Source organism: Anolis carolinensis, chromosome 5 (genome assembly GCF_035594765.1).
Source record: "Anolis carolinensis isolate JA03-04 chromosome 5, rAnoCar3.1.pri, whole genome shotgun sequence".
Taxonomy (NCBI): Eukaryota; Metazoa; Chordata; class Lepidosauria; order Squamata; family Dactyloidae; genus Anolis; species Anolis carolinensis.
The window spans coordinates 103,830,399-103,847,854 of NC_085845.1; the positions used below are offsets into that span (position 1 = coordinate 103,830,399).

At 41.3% G+C, this 17,456-nt stretch overlaps 1 protein-coding gene across 1 annotated transcript in view; it reads right to left on the reverse strand.

Moving 5' to 3' along the window:
- LOC100559998 (solute carrier family 2, facilitated glucose transporter member 3) overlaps positions 1-13,484 on the reverse strand; it is a 35,177-nt gene extending 21,693 nt beyond the window's left edge. Inside the window, exons 1-3 of the mRNA XM_008115914.3 lie at positions 13,198-13,484; positions 5,275-5,370; positions 459-619 (exon numbers count right to left, since the gene is read on the reverse strand). Coding sequence (XP_008114121.1) covers positions 459-619; positions 5,275-5,370; positions 13,198-13,212 — 272 coding nt within the window. The 5' untranslated portion in view covers positions 13,213-13,484. The remainder of the gene's footprint in view (positions 1-458; positions 620-5,274; positions 5,371-13,197) is intronic.
- Between the last annotated feature and the right edge of the window lie 3,972 nt (positions 13,485-17,456).

Consider the following 17,456-nt stretch of genomic DNA (forward strand, 5'->3'; position numbering starts at 1 on the left):
AAAGGAAACTACACAGAGGATAGCTATATCTTTGGTTGAGCTTCGGTGCTTGGGAAGGCACTGGAGGGCGGGGGGACAATGGCACATAAGCCTTACCCCTAACTAAGAAAGGACTTGTGCCACAACTGGAACATTCTGGGATAAACCCACTATCAAATTAATTCGCCACAAACCAGGGATTTCTGCAGTTTCCAGAAACATTGTCCGGACAGTCCCCTTTGTGTAGCGGGAAGTCCCGCATTAAAGGGGCTGTCTGGATGGGCCCTTAGATTTCCAGCTTGAAGCACTCCACACCTCATCTTTTGTCAGGGCATTCTTTGAGTTCCCAATGCATGGCAAAACCACTGACTTAGTTTCCCCCTTGTTTATGAATATTTTTGCCACCCCTTTCCATCGTATCTCCTTCCCCTGCTCCAAAATGGGAGGAAAATGCTGTGAAATTCCTGTTTCCAACATACCTGCCAAATCTATTGACAAAAAGTCCCACAGAAAAAGAACCAGCCATCCCGCCTATTGGAAAAATGGCCACACAGAGGGACCAAAGTGAAGTTTTGAGATTCTCAGAGATAGGTGTTCCTGTTCGATATTGCCATGTCTCGTTGAAAAAGTTCTTGATAATCTGCAGAACAGTAGAAAACAAACACTGGATTAGAACTGTGTTTTGATGACCATGAAAGAACATTTTAAAACCTGTGAAATAGTATCTTCTGCATACACAAAAGGGAAAGTGGGAGATAAAAAGCAAATCTGAATGAATTATAAAAGGATTAGTAATTTTAGACAGTGTTAGAAGTATGCCAGAAAGGCACAATGTTTTAAAATTTATGCCAAGGAGAAAAAAAGAGTCAGATGTAAACAAGAGACACTGGATCTATTGAACTGCATTAGATGAGTCTACGCTGACCATACAATGCGGTTTTGGGGCCACAGTCACATTTGCAAATCTGTGATTTTTGCACATATGGTTTGCTTCTCTGTGTCCTTGTGATTCTTTGTTAGTGGCTGTTCTCAAAACCATAATCATTTATGTGCTGTTTGCCACATTCCTTTGCCAATGACCATCTGATGAAAAGCTGTCAGATCTGACAAAATAATATTAAATCAGAAGACCTAATACCAATCTGCACATCTCAAAATCACAATTGCTCTTGGCATCTTACATCACAAAATCTTACACTGAAGCATGTTTTCTAACCAAGTAACTCAGAAGCACTGCAAAGAGAATATAACTGTTGAAATAGAACAAGAGAAATGGAAGAAAGATGGATCTGGAATCAATCTGGAGATCAAGCCATAAGAAATAAGATACAAATGTTATATAGTATATAGGTTGGAAATGGATAAAGATAAAGATATAAAAATTGTCTCATAAAGAAACGAGTATGTAAAAAGAAAACAATCCTCGTGTTGGTGGTGGGAATTGTAAATACGGTATGTATTTTTTGTGTTTTAAAAAATAAAAATTTATTTTAAAAAAAACTGTTGAAACTGGGTGCTAATGCTGGTTTTCTTCAGTGTTAAGATTCTTGCACAGACATGTCCTGTGTTTACCACCAGATGGCAGCAGGGCATGTAAGCACAGCAGCTTGGCTGAGCTCTGTCGGAAATCCCGTCTAGTGATGACATCTGTATTACGAGAACTAGGGTGGATGTGGTATACGTGAGTCATTCTTGAAAAGAAGCCAACCTACGCACTTCACTAGTCCCATCCCTCTTCCTCCAAATAATCTAATGGTGTAATTTCTAGACACATTATTTGGAAACCCCGCCCACATATTCAAATTCTTCCCCTCTTATTTTATCCTTTGCATGTTTTTTTAAAGGAAAGAAATAGCAAAGTTGGGTAAGATTTTAATTGGGAAGGCTAGTAATTAGCTAAAAGGTACAGACTCTGGTCCAATATATTGAGTTAGAGGAGGGCAAGTCTCATGGGCTAGCGGACCACTCCGCAAACTTGGTGAAATGCTTGCAGGCTGCATATGTTTTACTTTGGAGGAATGAAGGATGTTTTACAATTTAAAACTTTTGTTACATATGTATACAATCTATGTTATATTAGCTGATATCAAAACAAATTCAGTCTCCATTAAACAGTTAAGATCATTAAAATTTGTCCCACTGGTTGTCAACAAAACAATGTTTTCACTGATATGTGATTATTTTATTTAATTACGGTACTTAATTTGATTTTAATATGATGTTCAATATTGCATTGATTATTGACTATGATGCCGATTATTCTATGGTCAATAATCAACCGGAAAGTCATTGTTTTCCTTTCCCCATTGACTATATTGAATGCAGTGGTTTTGACAGCAAATAGAATTTTTGACAGCAACAAGTGAGCATTGTGGGCTTGCAAAATTAGATGCTGTATGCAACCCATGGATGATACTTTGCCCAGAATCCACTGTGGCTATGTTGATTGGGATTTAGTCTGGAAGGCCATGTTTCCAAACCAACCAGATTAAAAGAGCACACGGTGTACATGAAGAAAAGCAGCAAAAATTGCACTAGGATGGAAGCCAATTACTTACAAAGCAACAACTGAATAGGATTCTTGTAAAATAACAGTTTTTCTCTGACTCATTTCCTAGTTCTGAAGACTTGCTCATGGGTTTAAGATAACCAAGCTCTTCCCTTTGATGCTTTTAAAGAATCCACTTCTTGGATTTGAATCACTCTCTCAAAAAATTACCCTCTTTAAATACCTGTAGAGGCTGAAGAGGGTATAACCCAGTCAAATGGTTTTAAGTTATAAGAAACTTGATTTCAATTGAACCTTGGAAGAAACTTCTTGATTGAGAGCAATATAGCAATGGAACCAGTTGCCTAGAGCACTGGTTCCCAACCTTTTTTGACAAGGGACTACTTAACCTGAGACCACTCTCCAAAATTAGTACCAAAAGAGTTACAAATCAGTTTTGGTTATTTGGGGTGTTGATTCATAAAATTGCATTGGTTAGACCACATTAGCTGTAGTTTCTGAAACAGAACATATGCCATTCAGTAGTTGCCATCTGTTTGCCCACAGGAAACCATATTTAATAATCTAGTGCTGATGTGGTCTATCCAATGCACCCCACATAACCCCAGGAACAGGCTTAAAAGCCAAGATACCAAGATGCCCCCGCTTCTAGGCGCCACATGGAACTGCTCGCCTCAGGGGGAGGGAGGAGGAGAAGCAGCAGCCAGAAGGCTTGTTGTTGTGCCTTTTGTGGGTTGTCAGCCTCTCCCCTCCTGACACCCCCCTCCCCATTGCCTCAGCACTTTAAGAGGGTTTCACAAGACCACTCGCTCTTATTGCAACGGTATAGGTAACAGTGAGGCTGCCAACCATATTTTAGTTCTTGTGGAACACTGGTTGGGAACCACTGGCCTACAGAAATAGTCAAGTCTCAATCCCTTATTATCTTCAAAAAGTGGCTATCTGCTGGGGATGCTTTAGCTGGATATCATGCACTGAACAGAAGGTAGAAGTCTATGGCCCATGAGGCCCTTTCAAACTCCATGGTTCCATGATTCTAAGAAATCCCTCAGCATTTATTAGTTTGGAACCACCAATAATGTCCCACTGACAGGATTAGTTTTCCAATTTGGTTGGACTGTCAGGATTAAATATGCATCACACAGCAGAACTTCAATTCTTTTTTCATCTACAGATTGGTGCAGTCTGGATGCTTAATGCTTCCCTCTAAACAATCATTCTCTCCAAATCCTGTCCCACCAACACACTATGTGGAGGCTTTCTTTTAAAAATCTGAATTGGAGCCAGTGATATTTATTTCTTCCTCCTTTCTAACTGCTCCCCCCTTTCACTCCCCCCCCCCCACACACACACACAGGGGAAGTAATTGGGAAGATTTAGGGCCCTTCCACACATCCCTATATCCAAGAATATCAAGACAGAAAATCCCACATTTTCTGCTTTGAACTGGAATATATGACAGAACTGCAAGTCACTTCTGGTGTGAGAGAACTGGCTGTCTGCAAGGACGTTGCCCAGGGAAATGCCCGGATGTTTTGATGTTTTTACCATCCTTGTGGGAAGCTTCTCTCATGTCCCCACATGGGGAGCTGGAGCTGACAGAGAGAGCTCATCTGTGCTCTCCCCAGATTGAAACTGGTAACCTTCAGGTCGGCAACCCAACCTTCAAGTCAGCAGTCCTGCTGGCACAAGGGTTTAACCCATTGCATCACCGGGGGCTCCTGGCTTTTGGTGGAAAGAAGTAATAGAGATGGGTGTCATCTGCATATCGATGCCACCACACTCCAAAGCTCTGGATAACCTCTCCCAGCGACTTCATGTATATGTTAAACAGCAAACGTACTCTAAACAAATGTTGATAAGAAACCCCTATGACAGGCTCGTTTTAGGGACAGAAAGAACTTGAAGACACACAGATGCAGCAATACTTTAACCCTCCGCTATCAACACAAGAAATTCTGTGTGGCTTGTGGGTTCCAGTCACAATGATTCAGCACAACTCTAATTTGGGAAAAATTGTCATTCTACATAAACAAAAGAGCCAGGGTGACACACATTCCAACATCAGATGACAATTGCTATGTTTTCCAGAGAGAGAACAATGCTTTTCTATTCCGACTTACTCCTAAAAGGAAGGAATTTCACCATTCCACTGGTAGGCAAAGCAAGTGATCATACACTGAATTCCAGCTATTGGCAAACTCCACCTCCACCCCACTGAGACTCTGCTGATCATCCACCAATTTCCTCTTACAAGGTGATTTCCTCAGAGATAAGTGCCTGAACAACTGGACCTGAAAATTAAAATCAGTTCTGCAGTCCAATGATCAATTACAAAACAATGCATTCCAAGTTCCAGGTGCACAGTAGAGGAAAATCAAATGGTATAGCAAGCAGACCTTTTCCTCCCATTTTTTCTAAAAATGTGCTCAGCATATCATCAGATTAATCTTGCAAATTAAGTCCACCTTTGCCTTCCAATGATCAGTTTCAAAACAAAGCATTCGGCATTCAAGAGAAAATAATATGCTATGACACACATTTTTTACCGAATGAGAAAGCACCTTTTCTAAAAATGTGCTAAGCACATCAACTAACTGGATCACTCTAAATTTAGATGTGTTCACTGTTTTGCTTGCATCTCCACAAACGACAGTTTTGTATTCCATGGCTCCCCTGCCCAACATCTGCTGTATCCTTTCTCAACTTTCCTGGCAAATCAAATTCTGTGCTTATCAGTCAAACTTAGGTTTAAAGCCCACTAAGTGTCCATTTCTCGGTCTTACCTCCTCAGGAGCGTTGGTGACACCTATGTTGTACCCATATTGGACAGGTCCAATGACAGAAACAATCACAGCAAAGAGAAGGGAGCATGTTATCTTCTGTGGATGAATTGGAGGAGAAAGAATTATTACTTCACATTTTGCAGAAAGAAAAGTACACAACTGATCTCTTTTTATCATTAATTTATCAATAATTTGTTTAATTATTTTAAGTGACATCCCAACAGATAAGTTAGAAAATGTATAATGCTCCAGAATATTTTTTCATTATATTCTTCTTTATGCACATTTCACACGTACACACACACACATGAATATGTTCCTTGGAATCTAAAAGCTTGTATTTTGGTAAAGCAAAACTCTGACTTTCCCCCATCTATTCTGGAAGATAAAAAGTAAAGGATGTTATGGTTTTGAGTCAATGGGCTCGAAGTTTGGATAAAAGCTGGCTAGCACAGCAAGTTAAACTGGCAACAACAGAAGATCTTGCCGACCGGAAGATTGGCAGTTCAAGCAGGTCAGAGTGGCAGGTCAGAGTGGCAGGTCAGAGTGAGCTCCCGCCATCAGCCTAGCTTCTGCTTACCTAGCAGTTTGAAAATAGCAGTGTGAGTAGATAAATAGGTATTGCTTTGGCAGGAAGGTAAAAGGTGCCCCTGAAAACATGCTGGCAATTCAGGCAGGAAGACGTTCTTGGACGACGGTTCCTCAGCATGGAAAAATGAAACAACAGCACCTCCCCACGGCCGAGTCGAGCACAGCCTCCGGATCCCGGAAGATGAAAAAAGAGGGAAGCCTTGCTTCTGTTTGTGTACTGTCTGTCTTTGTTGTCAACTGTATAACGGCATTGAATGTTTGCCATATATGTACCTGTAATCCACTCTGAGGCCCCTCAGGGAGATATAGCAGAATATGAATATCAATAAAGTATATTATTAACTAAGTACTGTAATAATGCAACCCAAACCCATTGGGGAAGGGAGAATAAAATGACAGCTGGAACTTGTACAAATAAGAAAGCTCAGGAGTGACAACACTGGCATTCTACTTCTGACCTGGATGCAACTGGCACAATACACCAAATGCATGTATTACTGTCTAACTCGCCACTCCCCACATACATTGCACTGTATGTTCAGCCCTGGTGCCAGGTGGAGATATGTGCCCAGCTACCTGACATACAAAGTCACTTCTTCCTCCTGTCACCTGCCCTGGGATTTGATTTCTCTGCCTGGAGACATATGGAAGCAAAGCATATGGATGAAACTTCAGCTAGTTCTCTGAGACCAGACCACCATATTCTTCAGTGTTAATCCTGTAAAATGGCTGATACCTTCCCCCAGACAGTAACTGGTAAATTTAATGTTTTGAAGGAGAGGCCACTTAAAGGATTACATCCAATCAAACAATTACTGATACTCTTAGCACATCTGGAATGTGTTACCATCCTGCTGGGAGGCTTCTCTCATGTACCCACATGGGAAGCTAGGGCTGACAGATGGGAGTTCGCCCCGTCTCACAGATTTGAATTGCCGACCTTTAGGTCAGCAGTTCAGTCAGCACAAGCCCCGTCTGCACTGCCATATAAAATCCTGATTATCTGCTTTGAACTGGATTATATTGCAGTGTAGACTCATATAATCCAGTTCAACGCAGATAATGTAGATTATCCGCTTTCATAATCTGGACTATATAGTAGTGTAGAAGAGATCTTAGTTCACACTCTAGTTTTGTAAAAATTAAACAGATTTGAGAGATGCTACAGATTAGGATCTTCATAATTAGAGAGATCCAGCAGAGTGTTTTGTATTTGATTTCTGGGGGTAGCTTTGCTAGGACAGCCAATGTGATTCCATGGTTTGAGTGTTGGGATTGGGGCCTCTTCTATGCTGCCATATAAAATTCAGATTATCTGCTTTGAGGTGGGTGATATGGTAGTGTAGACTCATATAATCCAAAGAAGATAATGTGAATTATCTATTTTAATAATCTGGATTATAACAGTGTAGAAGGGGCCTATGACTCTGGAGACCTGGGTTTGATTTCACATTTTGGCCATGAAACTACACTTGGTGTCACTCACTCCCAACACCTGAAAACTCTGTGAAAGGTTCATCTTAGAGTCACCTTGTCAAAATTAAAGGCACACAACAACAACAACAACAACAACAGCAACAACAGCAACAGTCTGCTAGACTGTTGTGGAAATACCAACAGGGTATTCTAGCACATTTTAAAATAAAAGTGAAAATAAAAGATAAAAGTGAAAATATGTATGTTTGTTTGCTTGTTTCGTAAAGGCTTCTATATGACTTGTTGGATCTGGACCAAACGTGGTACGCATTCCCTTCACGATTGAACTTAAAATACTGGTGGGGTTTCAAATACTAAAAATACATTTTTGTGCTACCACTACAAAAACAAATAAACATGTGCAGTACTCAGATGCTGCCACGAGAGGGGAGTATATAAATAGAAAGGCTACCTCCAGGGAAAGATGGCAAATCTTTGAGGGCTAAAGCATTAAAGGGGAGACAGTTTAGGAATCCTTTTCAGTGGGTTCCCATAGCCCCTGTGGGACAGACAAAATGACATCTAGAAAAAAACCAGTATGAGGCCTACTATAAGGCAAAAAGCGCAGTCCTGAGGGTCACATTCGGGACATCCACCCCATAAGGAATGAAGCAATTTAATTACTATTTAGACAGGCAATCCCTATTTAAAAAGGACTCATAGCATCTCCCTCTCGGAAGGGAAATTCACTCCTGAAAGAGTTATCTTGGGGAAAAAGGGTCTCCACGGAACTTTAGCACCAATCCTTATTTCCACAAGCCACATTTTTCAAAATCCAATGATCACAGGGACAGAAAAAGAGGTAAAACACAAACACCACAGCAAAACTAAGAAATACATAATTACTTAATAACTGTACCTGTTCTGACTTACAAACAAATTCAGCTTAAGAACAAACCAAGAGAACCTATCTTGTTCATAACTTGGGGACTGTCTTATTTTGGAAAGGGTGTGTGCACATGTCCAACTTGCTCTGAGGCTGAGAGATTGTGACTTCCAAGAAAGGTGCCCTTTAGGTGGCTAAGCCATGAACGTGAGTAACCATAAAATCGAAAACCTTACAAAGAGTGTTTCTAATTAATAGCATTCTAAAATGCATCCATGGGTATCACAGCTCTCTTCTTGTTTTGGTATATTCGTGAATAAGTCATAACTGCAAAAGAGACGGACTAATACTACTAGTTATATTACTAGATTATATATGGAGGCATATATGTTTGCAAGAGCTGATATGTATTTTGGGACACACACTGAGGCTGAGGGCCCTTCCAGACAGGCCCTATACCGCAGGATCTGATTTCTGCTTTAAACCGGATTATATGAGTCTGCACTGTCAGATAATCTGGGATAAACAGAAAACCTGGGATCAGATCCTGGGATATAGGGCCTGTCTGGAAGGGCTCTGAGCCAAATTTAGCAAAACATGAAAGGTGATTTAAAATGCAGGAGGGACATTGAGGTCCCTTCTAACACTGCCATATAGTTCAGATTATCAAATCAGATAATCCACATTATCTGCTTTGAACTGGACTATATGAGTCTACACTGCCATATAATCCAGTTCAAAGCAGATAATCTGGATTTTATATGGCAGTGTAGAAGGGGTCTGAGGGCCCATCCACACAGCTATATAACCCACAATATCAAGGCAGATAATCCACAATTTCTGTTTTGAACTGGATTATTCGGGTCCATATAATCCAGTTCAAAGAGGATTTTCTGCAGCGGTGTGGAAGGAGCCAGTTCTTCTGGCTGTGTTCGTTTTCCTATTACTCTCCTATTCACAGGTCTTAAACAAATAAAACTGAGGGCCCTTCCACATAGCCTAGTATATCAAGGCAGAAAATCCCACAGTATCTGCTTTGAACTGGGTTATCTAAGTCCACATGGCCATATATTCCGGTTCAAAGCAGATAATGTGGGATTTTATTCAGCTGTGTAGAAGGGGCCAGAGGGAAATGAAGGTTATTGTATTGGAGCAGTGTAAATATGTTTTGGGGAAGAATTCTGCACCCAGTCTGAGTTCATATGATTCACCTTTCATATGAAAAGCTATTATACACAGTTGAAGCAGTTTAGACATCAAACTTGCTGCTACCTATGTCTGCCTCACCACTTAAGCAGTCGTTCTAATTGAGACACAAGTACAATATCCCAAAATATCTATGCAAGTGCCTTGGTTGTGAAAGATTAGAATCTCCCAGGACACGGTGTTATAATAACCCCTTAGAATTTATAAACCCTTCAACGCTCCATAATTATTACAGCCAAATAGTCAAGTATGTTATTATCGCCCTTCTGTCACAGACTGTTGCTTGCCCAAGACCAGCTCATGACATCGTGGCTGGAGTGAGGTTTGAACCAGTGACTTCCTGCTCAACAGCCCACACCGGAAGATACAAGAGAGTCTCAGCCTCCGACACAACGTGATGCCATGCCAAGCGATTGCAAAGAACTGGGTTTCCCGTGCAATTGCTTAATAATAACATATACAAACGTGCATGTACATTCTGCACAGCTCTGATCAGAGAAAGCTCTTACTGTGTTGTTGAAGGCTTTCATAGCCAGAATCACTGGGTTGTTGTGAGTTTTTCAGGCTGTATAGCCATGTCCCAGAAACATTATTTCCTGACGTTTCACCCACATCTATGGCAGGCATCCTCAGAGATTGTGAGGTTTGTTGGAAACTAGTCAAGTGGGGTTTATATTTCTGTGAAATTCCAGTGTGGGAGAAAGAATTCTTGTCTGTTTTGAGTCAAATGTGAATATTGCAATTGATCAGCTTGATTAGCACTGAATAGCCTTGCAGTTTCCAAGCTTGGCTGCTTCCTACCTGGGGGGATGGAGCCTCCAGTGGCCTAGGGGATAAAAGCCTTGTGACTTGAAGGTTGGGTTGCTGATTTGAAGGCTGCCAGGTTCAAATCCCACCCGGGGAGAGCGTGGATGAGCTCCCTCTATCAGCTCCAGCTCCATGCAGGGACATGAGAGAAGCCTCCCACAAGGATGGTAAAACATCAAAAAAACATCCGGGTGTCCCCTGGGCAACGTCCTTGCAGACGGCCAATTCTCTCATTCCAGAAGCAACTCTGGTTGGTCCTGACACGAAAAAAAACCTGGGGGGATCCTTTGTTGGGAGGTGATTAGCTGTCACTGATTGAAACGGACACAAGTTTTTTCTCCCACCCTGGACATTCCACAGATATATACTGTAAACCCCTCTTGACTAGTTTCCAACAAACGTCACAACCTCTGAGGATGGCAGCCATAGATGTGGATGAAAACGTCAGGAGAGAATGCTTCTGGAACATGGCCATACAGCCTGGAAAACGCACAGCAACCCAGGGCTCTCACTTCTCTTGTAGTTCGATTTTTCTGCAAACTCATCAGGATGACTTTACATCTCTGATAGTCTTGTGATCCTCCTCTTAAGCACAGCAATGCAGGAGGCCCTGCTGGGGAAGTCCTCCTACCCTGCTTTTTGTCTGTACAAAAGATGAAGGGAAGATGGTGGCGGCGGCAAAGGCCTTGAGGCTCCATGTGGGTCTGTGAGAAACCTTCTCCACTCTTAACCCCGGCAGCATCTTTCTTCTACTCCAAAGAGAACCATCCAATGGAGGATGGGGTGGAGCTGAAAGCGCTGTGACAAATCTGGCAGACAAATGTTCTCTCTCACACTCACTCTCTTTCTCATGCACACACATGCTCTCTCCTAAGCACGCACTGACTGTAAATAGGCACATGTCCTGACTGCAGATTTTATGAAGGCTTTCTCAAAGTGAAAGGCATTCCAGAATTGTATCACTTGTTGGATGCAAGTGAAACACATCCTCCAAGTGTCCTTGGCAGAGATTCTTGGGAGCGCCATCCCTTTGCCAAGGGAGAGGAATAAACAACCAGTATCTATGTGGAGTTTTGGTGCATAAAGGTACCAAAATGTTTTTAAAATATAGATAGAAATGATACATCATGTAACATGATTTTTGTTCCTGGGTTACAAATGTCATTTCCTAAGTGTTCTATCATAAATAAATGGAAAATGTTGATTAAACTGCAAAAACTGTTTTTGAAAAACATCCTGCAGCACATTTTACTATAAGGTTGTTGTGAGTTTTCTCGGCTGTATGGCCATGTTCCAGAAGCATTCCCTCCTGACATTTTGCCCACATCTTTATTTACTGCCCAAAAAGGAGGAAACAATTAAGATGAACAAAATCTGGCTACCAGTATTTAAAAAAACCCTCTAAAATCAAGACAGTAAATAAAGAACAACATTCTGAAAACAGGGGAATTCCAGACATGAAACAATCAGGGCCAGCTAACACCTCCCAACAAAGGATTCCTCCAAGCAGGAATCAGCCAGGTTTTGAAGCTGCAAGGCTATTCAATGCTTATTGAGGTGATCAATTTCAACATCCACACTTGCCTCAGGCAGACAGGAGTTCTTTCTCCCTCCCTGGACATTCCACAGATATATAAACCCCATTTGCCTAGTTTCCAACAGACCTCACAACCTCTGAGGATGTCTGCCATAGATGTGGGCAAACGTCAGGAGAGAATGCTTCTACAACATGGCCATACAGCCTGGAAAACTCGTAGCAAACCAGTGATTCTGGCCATGAAGGCCTTCGACAACACATGGAAAAAGTTGATTAAACTGCAAAAACTTTTTTTTTTGCAGGACATCCTGCAGCACATTTTGCTATATTTTTTCAATATATATCTCCTAGAGTCTCAACCAATTCACCAGAGTTTGTGGCAGCCACAAAAACAAAGTTTCCGAAATATAACAACTACTTTCATTGTAAGTACTGCACAATTAAACAGGAAATAACACTTTACAACCAGGAACAGATTTTCAAATTTTGTTACATAGGCGGCCAACACATTGGTGGCTGGGAAATCAAATAATACAGTACAGAGCAAAAGGATGCATCTCCTCTGCACGGTTGATGCTCAATTCCTATAGAATGTATTCAGATGGATTCGGTGCCTTTTGGGGCCCCTTCTACACTGCTATATAATCCAGGCCCTTTCCACACAGCTAAATAAAATCCCACATATTCTGCTTTGAACTGGAATATATGGCAGTGTGGACTCTGATAACCCAATTCAAAGCAGACATTGTGGGATTTTCTGCCTTGATATTCTGGGCTATATGGCTGTGTGGAAGGGCCCCTAGATGATCAAAGAAGATAATCCACGTGATCTGCTTTGAACTGGATTATATGAGTCTATACTACCATATAATCCAGATTATCAAAATAAATAATAGATGTGATCTGCTTTGAACTGGATTATATGCGTCTACACTGCCATATAATCCAGATTATCAAAGCAGATAATCCACTTGACCGGTTTTGAACTGGATTATCTGAGTCTACACTGCCATATAATCCAGTTCAAAGCAGATAATCAGGATTGTATATGGCAGTGTAGAAGGGGCCCTGGAAACAAGCCACACATACACACATATTATCCACATATATATCAATACTGTAATAATAATAATGTTTCTATTCCGCCCTATCTATATGAATGACACAGTTGCAAGGCTTCTAATCAGGCTCCTAATGCCTGAGCTCCAAGGTGAGCCAGCTTCTCCCAGATCTCCCTCCGCCTTCATCTTTTGAGCCTTCTCTGGCACACGTCTGCAAGGGCCCCACGTGTTCCCTGCCCCCATTATACCCCAAAAGAAAGCCAACGCCGATTCCCTTCCCATTCTAGACACCTCCAAACACTGCTTTCGAAACCTGCATCCATTAGAGCACCCCAAACCCTCAGCTCCCAAGCAAATCCTCCCTGCTAGTTCTTATTCCAAAGCCAGGCTGTGGGAATGAATGCCGGGACAGCCCTTACCGCTTTGCCCTCCATGAGGCTTGGCTCCGTGGATCCTCCTCCTCCTCTTCTGCAGCGTCCTCGCTTGGCCTCTCTGGGCGGTTTTTGGGGCGACTGCCTGGATGCAGCCGGGAAGGTCGCCTTTATGACTTCTCTTGTCGATCGGAGGCGGGGCCAACGAGGGAGGGGCGAAATCTCCGACAAAATCGCAAAACATCAACCGGCAGCATCAGATAGATGGCCGGCTACTACGCTGGGGCTCCAATGCTGTCATCGCTCCCAGTTCTTATTTCATCGAGCCGCTAACTCCCTCGCGCGCTCTCAAACCACGGGTGCTTTATTTTATGTTTCACAGAGGCGGCAAGCCACAGAATTCTGACTCGGGCGGGCTATTTCTCTTAGGGCCCTTCCACACTGCCCTATAACCCAGAATATCAAGGCAGAAAATCCCACAATATCTGCGTTGAACTGTAATATACGGCAGCGTGGACTCAGATAACCCAGTTCAAAGGAGATATTGTGGGATTTTCTGCCTTGATATTCTGGGATATAGGGTTGTGTGGAAGGGGCCTAAATCTTGATGTTGGGCCTTTTCGGAGCCAATGAAAGGGCTTCTCTCGCCTCAAAATCAATCCCTCCTTACATCAGGCAACCAAATTCCGGGGATCAGTTAAATACAGTACATAAGAAAACTGAAAGAAAGAAGAAATCACACCATTCATCTAACCCTCTCTTCACAAGCAAGGCATCATGCCACCTTCAGCAGAATCAGCCTGGATCTACACTGCCCTTCCGCACAGCCCTATATCCCAGAATATCAAGGCAGAAAATCCCACAATATCTGCTTTGAACTGGGTTATCTATAAGGCTGTCATTTAATTATTCTATAGCCTCTTCTACACTGCCATGTATTCCAGTTCAAGGCAGATAATCTGTATTTTACAGTAGAGTCTCACTTTTCCAACATAAACAGGCCGGCAGAACGTTGGAAAAGCGAATATGTTGGATAATAAGGAGGCATTAAGGAAAAGCCTGTTAAACATCAAATTAGGTTATGATTTTACAAATTAAGCATAAAAACATCATGTTGTACAACAAATTTGACAGAAAAAGTAGTTTAATACGCAATAATGCTATGTAGTAATTACTGTATTTACGAATTTAGCACCAAAATATCACGATGTATTGAAAACATTGACTACAAAAATGTGTTGGATAATCCAGAACGTTGGATAAACGAGTGTTGGATAAGTGAGACTCTACTGTATATGGTAGTGTAGAAGGGGCCTTGAGGACCCTTCCACACAGCCACATAACCCAGAACATTAAGGCAGAAAATCCCACCATATCTGCTTTGAACTGGGTTATCTGAGTCCACACTGCCATATATTCTAGTTCAAAGCAGATAATGTGGGATTTTATTCAGCTGGGATTTTAGTAACCCACTTTTTGTTCCTGGGTTATAATTGGTTCTACCATAAAAATATGGGAAAAACTGCAAAAACTTTGTTTTTGTGGGACATCCTGCAGCACATTTTGCTATAGTTTTGTTATAGTTGCTATAGGCTATTCAATGCTCATCAAGGTGATCAATTGCAACATTCACACTTGCCTTAGGCAGACAGAGGAGTTCTTTGTGTTGTCGAAGGCTTTCATGGCCGGGATCACAGGGTTGTATGTTTTCCGGGCTGTATGGCCATGTTCTAGAATTACAGTGTTCCCTCACTTATCGCTGGGGTTAGGTTCCAGGACCACCCGCAATAAGTGAAAATCCGCAAAGTAGGGGTGCGGAGAAGAGATGTTGGATGTTTATTTTATTATATTATTATATTATAACCGCTGCCACCAGTGTAAAGATGTTTATAATGTGGCCACCAGATGTAAAGGGGATTATCCACGCTTGCCACCACTATGGGAAGATATAGCCACTAGCTACTTAGAGAAGGAGACCTTTTAAATTTTGTTTTTCTCCTTTCTTCTTGTTTGTTTTTGATGGTAATATATATGACAGAAGCTGAGATGTTTAAAAGAACAATAACACGTTTATTCTGGCACAAAGCTTAATGGTTACAGTAACTTTCTCTTTAGAGGCACTTTGGTTAACAGTTGCAAGGCTAGAATGAGGTGTTTCAAACTTCTTAAAATGTCACTTCTTTCTTTACTGCTCTAAACTGCAGTCACCCTGTGAATTACAATCACAGATTATCTGTTCCTCATCAGGAGACAGACTACCTTAAAATAAGTCACCAAACTTATTTTAAATTGACTCAAAAATAAGCATTTGAGTCTCCCTGATCCCTTAAACTGAGGGTCAGTCTTCACTGTACCTCATCAAGGCACAGACTGACTGCTTCTTTTTCAAACCTGCACTTCTCCACCAAAACGGCAGTTGGCTTCGCCCCCTTCTCCATGGCAACCAACTCATGAGTGCAGAGTAACTGAAATATTGACCCTTTTAAAACGCAATTAAACATGACATCTGTAAACTAAAAAATTCACACTTCGTTACAAGGGGCACTATATTTATTTTAATATTTATACATTTAGTAGTTATACACTATTTGAAGTCTTTATCAACCTTCTCCTCCCATTGCCGCTTGGGCTCCTTTTCTCTCCCTTTGGCTTCTCCTTCCTCCCTTCCTTAGACTGTAAATTGTAATTTTTTATGATTTATAATATTCTTTTAGAGTTTATTGAAAAACCGCGAAACAGTGAATCTGCAAAAAGTGAACCGTGAAGTAGTGAGGGAACACTGTATTCTCTCCTGACGTTTCGCCCACATCTATGGCAGGCATCCTCAGAGGTTATTCATTGCTAATCAAGGAAATTAACTACGACATTCACACTGGCCTCCAACTGACAAAGAGTTCTTCTCTCACCCTGGACTTTCCACAGATATATATAAACCTTCCTTGCTTAGTTTCTCCATACCTCACAACCTCTGAGGATGCCTGCCATAGAAGTGGGCGAAACGTCAGGAGAGAATACTTCTAGAACATGGCCATACAGCCCGGAAAACATACAACAACCAAGAGGAGTTCTTTCTCCCACCCTGGACTTTCCACAGATATATAAACCCCACTTGCCTAGTTTCCAACAGACATCACAACCTCCGAGGATGCCTGCCATAGATGTGGGCGAAACATCAGGAGAGAATGCTTCTGAAACTTGGCCATACAGCCCGGAAAACTCACAGCAACCCAGTGATTCCAGCCATTAGAGCCTTCAACATGAGAAAAGATTATTGAACTGCAAAAACTTTTTATTTTTTTTTGCAAAAACATCCTGCAGCACATTTTGCTACAGTTTTTCAATTAATTTCTCCGAGAGTCTCAACCAATTCAACCTAGTTTGTGGCATCGACAAAAATGACATTTCTGGGGTAGAGTGACTACTTTCTAAGTTAAGTGCCGTACAATTAAACAGGAAATAACACTTTCAAACCAGGAACCGAAATGTTTCAAATTTTGTGAAATAATTTTTTAATTTAAATAGTGATACAATGTAAATGTTAGTTGCATATAACATTGGAACTTTTATTACATTTTCAGTAACATTTTTAACATATTGTCTAATGTTTAAGGCAGCCCACTTGCCATTGGGTTCTCATGAACCCAACCTCCTCCTCAATCCAGGAAATCCAGCGAGAGCATCCCCAGAGGGTAACACTTCATACTCTTTTTGGAAGACACCCAAAGAAGGATGCCTCTAGGCAATTAGTTCTATTGCTGAACTGCAATAGTTGTCAAGAAGTTCCTTCTAATCTTCATTCAATACCTACACCTAACTTCGAACCATGTCCTCTTGGGGAACAGTTCTTACACCTGATTCTTAAAATCCAAATCCTCACTTCAGTTGCAAAAGAACATAAGAATCAAAATTATATTTTAAAAAGGCAATTCACAACACTAAACATACGTTTGCAAACTAAATAAATATCTAACTCCATAGGAGTTAGCAAACAACATGTACTGTAATATGAAAAGTCAGCATCAACAAGGAGACGATAACATACGTTTGCAACTAAATAAATATCTAACTCCATAGGAGTTAGCAAACAACATATAATATGAAAAGTCAACATCAACAAGGACACGGTAACATACATCAACAAACACCAGGAGATAATACATACCTACTTACTATTTCTTTGAAAGGTCCTATGCATTCTGTAATATACTGTTTGTAACCACCCAAAGGGTATGTCTGATTTTAATTCAATGAGATATAATTATGCTGTGGGTTCTTAGGCTGGATCTAGGTGCTGCAGTAGCGCAGCG